The 9,468-nt window shown below is 47.1% G+C and overlaps 1 protein-coding gene across 1 annotated transcript in view; it reads right to left on the reverse strand.

Moving 5' to 3' along the window:
* DPH1 (diphthamide biosynthesis 1) overlaps positions 1 to 8,924 on the reverse strand; it is a 29,551-nt gene extending 20,627 nt beyond the window's left edge. Inside the window, exons 1-3 of the mRNA XM_067472154.1 lie at positions 8,837 to 8,924; positions 5,023 to 5,175; positions 4,866 to 4,929 (exon numbers count right to left, since the gene is read on the reverse strand). Of these exons, the coding sequence (XP_067328255.1) occupies positions 4,866 to 4,929; positions 5,023 to 5,175; positions 8,837 to 8,873 (254 nt within the window). The 5' untranslated portion in view covers positions 8,874 to 8,924. The remainder of the gene's footprint in view (positions 1 to 4,865; positions 4,930 to 5,022; positions 5,176 to 8,836) is intronic.
* Between the last annotated feature and the right edge of the window lie 544 nt (positions 8,925 to 9,468).

Consider the following 9,468-nt stretch of genomic DNA (forward strand, 5'->3'; position numbering starts at 1 on the left):
AAAAGGGCAAACAAAACCTGAAAGGGGCAAAACTTGGCTAAAAGAGACCCCTAAATGGGCAGAAGGAGACCCCAAAAGGAAGAGAAGGGGCAAATTAAGACCTCAAAGAGTCAAACAAAACCCTAAAGGGATAAAAGGTGGCTAAAAGAGACCCCAAAGGAGGCAAAAGTAGAGCCCAAAACAGAGAGAAGGGGCAAATTAAGACCTCAAAGTGGCAAATGGAAACCCTAAAGGGACAAAAAATGGCTAAAAGAGACTCCAAAGGGGGAAAAAGGAGACCCCAAAAGGGAGGGAAGGGGTAAATTAAGACTTCAAAGGAGCAAACAACACTCAAAAGGGGCAAAAGGTGGCTAAAAGGGACCCCAAAAGGGGCAAAAGTAGATGCCAAAAGGGAGAGAAGGGGCATATTAAGGCCTCAAAGAAGCAAACCAAACCCTAAAGGGGCAAAAGGTGGCTAAAAGAGACCCCAAAAGGGAGAGAAGGGGCAAATTAAAACCTCAAAGTGGCAAACGGAAACCCTAAAGGGGCTAAAGGTGTCTAAAAGGGAGAGAAGAGGCAAATTAAAACCTCAAAGTGGCAAATTGAAACCCTAAAGGGGCAAAAGGTGGCTAAAAGGGACCCCAAAAGGGGCAAAAGTAGATCCCAAAAGGGAGAGAAGGGGCAAATTAAGACCTCAAAGTGGCAAACAAAACCATAAAGGGGCAAAAGGTGGCTAAAAGGGACCCAAAAGGGGCAAAAGGAGACCCCAAAAGGGAGAGAAGAGGCAAATTAAAACCTCAAAGTGGCAAATGGAAACGCTAAAGGGGCAAAAGATGACTAAAAGGGACCCCAAAAAGGGCAAAAGTAGAGCCCAAAAGGGAAAGAAGAGGCAAATTAAGACCTCAAAGGGGCAAACAAAACCCTAAAGGGGCAAAAGGTGGCTAAAAGGGACCCTAAAGGGGGCAAAAGTAGATCCCAAAAGGGAGAGAAGGGGCAAATTAAGACCTCAAAGTGGCAAACAAAACCATAAAGGGGCAAAAGGTAGCTAAAAGAGACCCAAAAGGGGCAAAAGGAGACCCCAAAAGGGAGAGAAGAGGCAAATTAAAACCTCAAAGTGGCAAATGGAAACGCTAAAGGGGCAAAAGATGACTAAAAGGGACCCCAAAAAGGGCAAAAGTAGATCCCAAAAGGGAAAGAAGAGGCAAATTAAGACCTCAAAGGGGCAAACAAAACACTAAAGGGGCAAAAGGTGGCTAAAAGGGAGCCCAAAAGGGGCAAAAGTAGAGCCCAAAACGGAGAGAAGGGGCAAACGAAGACCTCAAAGGGGCAAAAAGTGGCAAACAAAACCCTAAAGGGGCAAAAGCTGACCCCAAAGGTAGAAAGGGGGCAAAAGGGGGCATTTGGAAACCCTAAAGAGGTAAAAAGGGGGCTTAAAGGAGATGCCAAAGCCCGCCTCCCTAAATAAGGATCCCTTTGCGCTTCTTCTTCTTCTTCTTCTGCTGGTGGCTCCTTTGCCAAATGTCACCCGATAAACAGATCATTAACTCTGATTGGAAAGGGCCTCGGGGCAGAACAGGCTCCTGTGCGGAGGAAAGAGGCACAAAACGGGGGCGGAGGGGGGGTAATGGGGGCGGGGGGGGGGGTCTTAGGTGGGAATCCTCTTCCGGGGGGGGGGGGGGGGGGCTCCCCTTCCCTATCTGTGCCAAGGACACGACACTGGAGAGAAAGCTGCAATCCATAGACAGCTTGACCCCATTTCTTTTGGGAGGGGGGGTCTGCCAAGGAAAGAAGAAGCCCCTCCCCTCCTGACCTGGTTTCGCAGAAAGAAAGAAAGAAAGAAAGAAAGAAAGAAAGAAAGAAAGAGGCCTTAGGAAGGAAAGGGCAAGTCGGCATTGGACTGATCTGGAGAAAGGAAGGAAAGAAAAAGAAGGAAGGGAGAAGAAAGGAAGGAAGATGGAGGAAAGAAAGCAAGGAATAGAGGAAGGAAGGAAGGAAGGAAGGAAGGAAGGAAGGAAGGAAGGAAGGAAGGAAGGAAGGAGGCATTTGAAGGAAAGGGAAAGTCGATATTGGATAGATTTGAAGGAAAGGGAAAGTCGATATTGGATAGATTTGGAGAAAGGAAGGAAGAAAGAGGGAAAGAGAAAGGAAAGAAGGAGAGAAAGGGAGGGAGAAGGAAAGAAGGAAAGAAAGAAGAGGGAAAGGAAAAGAAAGGGCAAGTTGGCATTGGATAGATTTGGAGAAAGGAAAGAAAGAAAGAAAAGAAAAGGAAGGAAAAAGGAAAGAGAAAGGGAGGAAGATGGAGGGAAGGAAGGAAGGAAGGAAGGAAGGAAGGAAGGAAGGAAGGAAGGGGAAAAAGAAAAGAAGGAAAGATGGAGGGAAGGGAGGGGTGAGGGAAGGGAAGGGAGGAAAAAGGAAGGAAGAAAGGAAGGAAGGAAGGAAGGAAGGAAAGAAAGAAGTAAGGAAAAAAGAAAGAAAAGAAAGAAGGAGGGAAGGGAGGGAAGAGAGGAAAAATGAAGGAAGGAAAGAAGGAAGGAAAAAAGAAAGAAAAGAAGAGGGAAGGGAGGGAGGGAAGAAGGAAGGAAGGAAGGAAGGAAGGGAAAAAGGAAGGAAGGAAGGGAAAAAGGAAGGAAAAAGGAAGGAAGGAAGGAAGGAAGGGGAAAAAGAAAGGAAGGAAAGAAGGAGGGAAGGGAAGGAAGAGGGGAGGGAAGAGGGAAGGGAAGGAAGGAAGGAAAAAAAGAAAGGAAAGAAGGAGGGAAGGGAGGGAAGAAGGAAGGAAAGAAAAAGGGAAGGCAAGCAAGCAAGCAGGAAGGAAGGAAGGAAGGAAGGAAGGAAGGAAGGAAGGAAGGAAGGAAAGATCTGTCAAAATAACAAGGGAGATACTTTTGGACTACTTTCCCCATCATGTCTGGATGCAGGGGATGATGGGAGTTGCATTCTTCATCAAAAATGGAGGGTGGGGAACGAAGGAAGATGGAAGGAAGAAAGAAAAAGAAGGAGAAAGAAAAGAAAAGATGTGATAGAAAAGAAGAAGGGAAAGGAAGAAAAAAGAGAGAAAGTAAAAGAAACAATGAGATAGATAGAGGGGGTAGAAGGAAGGAAAGAAAGAGAAAATAAAGGAAGAGGGGGATCTTGAAGTCCTCCAGGAGAGAGGATCGGGACTCCCATCATCCTTGGTCTAGCCCTTCTCCTTCCTCTTGTCTCCGTGGCAACAGGGAGGGAGGGGAGGAGGGAGGAACCCCCCTCCCCTTCAGAGAAGAAGAAGGAGGGAAGGAAGGAAGGAGAGGAGGAGGAGGAGAAGGAGGGAAGTCACGCTTCAGGTTCCATTCAGATAAAAGGATGGCCCTAATCAGCCGCCTTTGAAGTCGCAGAGATGAAAGGGAGCCCCTCGCTGAGAAGAAGAGGAGGGGAGGAAGGGGCGGGGGGGGGGGTCTCCTCTCCTCCCGGAAAAGTCTGCCTGCGCTATTTGGGGGGGGGATCGTCAACGGAGGGACCCTCTTATTCCCCTTCTCTTTCTCCATCTCCCTCCCTTCGCTGGTTGGACTACAACTCCCATCAACCTGCAAGGGAATGGCCAAAATCGGGAACGATTCGGATGGATGTGTCACCTAATCCCTTGCTTTCCATCTCTCGCTCTCACCAGGAAGGCTTTGGACTACAACTCCCATCGTCCCCTTGAATAAATAAATAAGAACACTTGATTTGTTTATTTCCTGCCCTATCTCCCGGAGGGGACTCATTGGATGGATCTGGAGAAAGGAAGGGAAGAAAAGGAAGGAAGGAAGGAAGGAAGGAGTAAGGGAAGGAAGGAGGGAAAGAAAGAAGGAAGGAAAGAAGGAAATAAGAAAGGAAGGCAAGAAAGCAGGAAGGAAGGAAAGAAGGATAGAGAGAAGGAAATAAGTCAGGAGGGAGGGAAGGAAGGAAGGAAGGAAGGAAGGAAGGAAGGAAGGAAGGAAGGAAGGAAGGAAAAAAGAAGGAAAGAAAGAATGATGTAGAAAAGAAGAAAGGAAGGAGGAAAGGAAAGAAGGAAGGAATAAAGGAAGGAAGGAAGGAAGGAAGGAAGGAAGGAGAGAAGGAAGGAAGGAAGGAAGGAAGGAAAGAAGGAAAAAAGAAGGAAAGAAAGATATAGAAAAGAAGAAAGGAAGGAGGGAAGGAAAGAAGGAAGGAAGGAAGGAAGGAGGGAAGGAAGGAAGGAAGGAGTAAAGGAAAGAAGAAAGGCAGGAAAGAAGGAACAAAGGAAGGAAGGAATAAAGGAAAGAAGGAGGGAAGGAAAGAAGGAAGGAAAGAAGGAAGGAAGGAAGGAAGAATAGAGAGAAGGAAATAAATTTGGAGTAAAGGAAGGAAGGAAGGAAGGAAGGAAGGAAGGAAGAAAAAAGAAGGCCAGAAATAAAGATGTAAACAAGAAGAAAGAAAGGAAGGAGGGAAGGAAAGAAGGATAGAGAGAAGGAAATAAGTCAGGAGGGAAGGAAGGAAAGAAGGAAGGAAGGAAGGAAGGAAGGAAGGAAGGAAGGAGTAAAAAAGAAGGAAAGAAAGATGTAGAGAAGAAAGGAAGGAGGGAAGGAAAGAAAGAAGGAAGGAAGGAAGGAAGGAGAGAAGGGAGGAAGAAGGGAGGGGAGGGAGGAAAGAAGGATGGGGAGAAGGAAGGAAGGAAGGAAGGAAGGAAGGAAGGAAGGAAGGAAGGAAGGATCAGAGAAGGTAGTAAAGGAAAGAAGGAAGGAGGGGCGGACCTGGGTATTGTTATGTTATAATGGGCATTGTTGTTTTTGGGGGGGGGCTTAATGGAGAAGGGCCTCAGAGACCCACACCACTCGGCTTCTTGGGATGCTTTAGTGATGGGTTCCTCTATATGGAAGGAGGTTGGTCTAGATGACCACTGAAGGGTGCCTTACCTCTCAAGGATGTCGGCCAAAGTGCAGGCGAACATCAGGAGGCCTTCGGGCATCTGCAGGGCCACTGCAAGAAGGGGCGAAAGGGTCAGGGACTACATATCCCAGGGTTCAAGAACTACATATACCATGTGCGAAAGGGGAAAAAAGGAGGACTCACCTCGCTTGGCTTTGCTCTGCCGGATGCGCCAGACGGTTTTGGGAACCTCGAAGTTGTAGTTGGGGGGCAGAGACCCCACGGCTGCTTGCAGGTCCGGGTCCGAAAGGATCTCCACAGGGATCTGGTGGGCAACATGTCGGCGGCGGAGGGGGGCTACGAACAAAGGGAAAGGCACTCTGTGCATGCTCAGTGGTCCCCACTTTGTCCTAGGCTCCATTATTCCCCATAGAGCTGGAAGGGAGCCCACAAGGACATCTAGACTAACCCCCTAGGCTCCAGTAGGGAATAAAAGGCACTCTGCACATGCTGAAGAGGCTCCGATTTGTTATCACCATCTCACTATTCACCTAACAAGAGTGAAATACTCAAGGAGCAATTGCAAACAGTGCCAACAAAGAGAAAAAATAGGACAAGAAGCGAGATTGGATGTCCAAATAACGTCTAACCGTGCTAAGACACAAAAGAGACATGCACAAGAAGTGGAAAAAGGGAGAAATCACCAAAGAAGAATTCAATATTCCTGCTTCTTGGCAGGGGGTTGGACTGGATCGCCCGTGAGGTCTCTTCCAACTCTATGATTCTAACAGAGTCTCCATAGGCCCCCAGAGCTAGAAAGGAACCCAAAGGGCATCTAGACCAGGCATGGGCAAACTTCGGCCCTCCAAGTGTTTTGGACTGCAACTCCCACAATTCCAAACAGCCTGGCCCAGACTGAGCCCACATAACCTAAGAGACTCCAATAGGCACATGGCCAGAAGTCCTCAATGTGTTATCATTAGTTACCATATAACTCTGCACATGCTCAAGGGGCTCCAATTTGTTATCATCATCACTATTCGCCTAACAAGAATGAAATACTCAAGGCGCAAATGCAAACAGTGCCAACAAAGAGAAGAAATAGGACAAGTGCAAAGAAGCCAGGATGAATGTCCAAAGAACTTCTAACCATGCTAAGACACAAAAGAGACATGCACAAGAAGTGGAAAAAGGGAGAAATCACCAAAGAAGAATTCAATATTCCTGCTTCTTGGCAGAGGGTTGGACTGGATGGTCCATGAGGTCTCTTCCAACTCTATGATTCTAACAGAGTCCCCATAGGCCCCCAGAGCTAGAAAGGAACCCAAAGGGCATCTAGACCAGGCATGGGCAAATTTCGGCCCTTCAAGTGTTTTGGACTGCAACTCCCACAATTCCAAACAGCCTGGTCCAGACTGATCCCCCTAAACTAAGAGACTCCAATAGGGAGGAAAAAGCACTCTGCACAAGGCCAGAAGTCCTCAATGTGTTATCATTCCTTATCATAGAAGTTGGAGGAGACCCCAAAGGTCATCTAGACTAATCTCTTGCTAGATATACTTAGATGCCAATAATAATAATAATAATAATAATAATAATAATGGCTCGCAGAACTGTTGTGCCCATGTGTTTTAATACAAAGATGGATGATGATGACGATGACAACTGTTTTGCACTGCAAAGCCCATCATCCACAGCCTCCAACAAGGGGTTCCATCCAGAAGGCATTAAATCACCTCCCGGTGGATGTTGGGCTTTGTAGGAGGAGGAGGAGGAGGCCTTTGCATCAATGGCACACAGATGGCGTTGCTCACACTCCTCTCGCCTTGTGAATCAGCCCCAAGCGGGGGACGATGGGTATCGTTGTAGGCGTCGAAAAGGGAGAGGGCGAAGACGACAGATTTGGGGTGGGAGCCCGTTCTGAGGGGTCCCTCGAATGAATAGGGAAACCGCCCCGGGAAGAGGCAGGCGTTGAGTCACGCACTGCCATTTTCATCGGGAGGCCATAATCCAAGGGAGTTGGAAAAAGGGACCCCAAAGGTCATCTAGTCTGAACCTCATTCTGCCTTATAGCAACACACAGCTAAATCCCTCCCGAAAGATGGCCATCTAACCTCTGTTTAAGGATCAACGAGGAAGGGGAATCAATCATTTTCAAAGGAAGGCCACCATTCATTAGATTTGGAAAGGGACCCCCGAAGGTCATCTAGTCTGAACCCCATTCTGCCTTATAGCAACACAGCTAAATCCCTCCCGAAAGATGGACATCTAGCTTCTGCTTAAGGATAAACAAGGAAGAGGAAAAGCCCACCACTTTCAGAGGAAGTTCATAATTAATTAGAGTTGGAAGGGGGACCCCAAAGGTCATCTAGTCTGAACCCCATATTTCTGCCATATAGAAATACACCCCCCCCCCCAAAAGATTGACATCTAACTTCTGTTTAAGGATCAACAAGGAAGGGGAACACAGCATTTTCAAAGGAAGGCCACACTACATTAGAGTTGGAAGGGGACCCCCAAAGGCCACCTAGTCTGAACCCAATTCTGCATTATGGAAATATAAACACTCCCAAAAGATGCCCACCCAAGCTCTGTTTATAGGCCTCCAAATAACACCCCTGGGCATGTGCAGAGTGCCTTTTATTCCCTGCCAATTGCAAAGGAAGGCCACTGATTTGGAAGGGGAACCCCAAAGCTCATCTAGTCTGAACCCCATTCTGCCTTATAGCAACACACAGCTAAATCCTTTCCAAAAGATGGCCATCTCTGTTTAAGGATCAACAAGGAAGGGGGATATATCATTTTGAAAGGAAGGTCATCATTCATTAGATTTGGAAGGGGAACCCCAAAGGTCATCTAGTCTGAACCCCATTCTGACATATAGAAATAGACACCACCACCACCCCAAAAAAGATTGACATCTAACTTCCGATTAAGTATCAACAAGGAAGGGGAACATACCATGTTCAAAGGAAGGTCACACTACATTATAGTTAGAAAGGGAACCCCAAAGGCCATCTAATCTGAACCCCATTCTGGCATATAGAAATAGACACACACTTCCAAAAGATGCTCACCCAAGTTCTGTTTATAGGCTTCCAAATAATACCCCTGAGCATGTGCAGAGTACCTTTCATCCCCTACCAGTTTCAAAGGAAGGCCATTGATTTGGAAGAGGACCTCCAAAGGTCATCTAGTCTGAACCCCACTCCACCTTATAGCAACACACAACTAAATCCTTTCCAAAAGATGGACATCTAACCTCTGTTTAAGGATCAACAAGGAAGGGAAACACACCATTCTCAAAGAAAGGCTACAATTCATTAGAGTTGGAAGGGGAACCCCAAAGGTCATCTAGTCTGAACCCCACTCTGTCATATAAAATACACACACTCCCAAAAGATATACAGTACATCTAACTTCTGTTTAAGTATCAATAAGGAAGGGAGAAAGTCCATCACTTTCAGAGGAAATTCATAAAGTCTTAAGAGTTGGAAGGGGGAGCCCAAAGGCCATCTAGTCTGAACTCCATATTTCTGCCATTATAGAAATATACACAATCCCAAAAGATGCCCACCCAAGCTCTGTTTATAGGCCTCCAAATAATACCCCTGAGTGTGTGCAGGGTGCCTTTTATTCCCTACCACTTTCAAAGGAAGGCCACTGATTTGGAAGGGGACCCCAAAGGCCATCTAGTCTGAACCTCATTCTGCATTATAGAAATATAAACACTCCCAAAAGATGCCCACCCAAACTCTGTTTAAAGGCCTCTAAAGAATAACCCTGGGCATGTGCAGAGTGCCTTTTATTCCCTACCAATTGGAAAGGGACCCCCAAAGGCCATCTAGCCTGAACCCCATTCTGACACACATAAATACACTGCTAAAGCCCTCCCCAAAGATGCCCGTCCAAGGCCTCCATAGATGGGGGAGAATCCACCCCACCACCACGAGGAAGGGGACAAGGTGTGTGTGTGTGTGTGCGGATGATGGGCTTTGCAATCCCTGGCCGCACTCACCCGCTTTCCTCTCCTTCTGGGCTGCCTCCACTTCCATGGCTGCCTCTAGTGCAATGGCGGCGCCCAGACACGTGGAACCCAGAAAGGCATGGCGAGCAGAGCGCGGAGCAATGGATCCAGGCAGGAGCAGAGCAAGGCCGAGCACATCGATTGGCATTCACCACTCCCAAGAGCTACTGGGATGTATAGTTCACTTGCAATCATTGAGTACTCTGAACAGCACCAATTATAGACCTGGAACTGACTTGGTACACAAAACCCCGCATGACCAACAAAAATAATGGGGAAAATTCACCTTGATTTGGGGGAGTTGTAGTTCACCTATATTGAGAGACCACTGTGAACCCAAACACTGGTGGATCTCGACCAAACTCAACACATAGATTTGATACACTGAAATTAGATTACTGGAGGGGTTTGGGAGGGGGAACTGACCATCCTTTCTGGAGAGATTTATTGGAGTTGTAGTTCACCTACATCCAGAGCGCACTATGAACCCAAACATTGAGGGATCTGGACTAAACTTGGCATGCATACCCGATAGGCCCAAATTTGCATATTGGTGGGTTTTTCGGGGAATTGGCCTGGACATTTTGGAGTTGTAGGTCTTGGGATTTATAGTTCACCCACTT

The sequence above is a fragment of the Anolis sagrei genome, chromosome 11 (assembly GCF_037176765.1).
Source record: "Anolis sagrei isolate rAnoSag1 chromosome 11, rAnoSag1.mat, whole genome shotgun sequence".
In the NCBI taxonomy this organism is placed as follows: Eukaryota; Metazoa; Chordata; class Lepidosauria; order Squamata; family Dactyloidae; genus Anolis; species Anolis sagrei.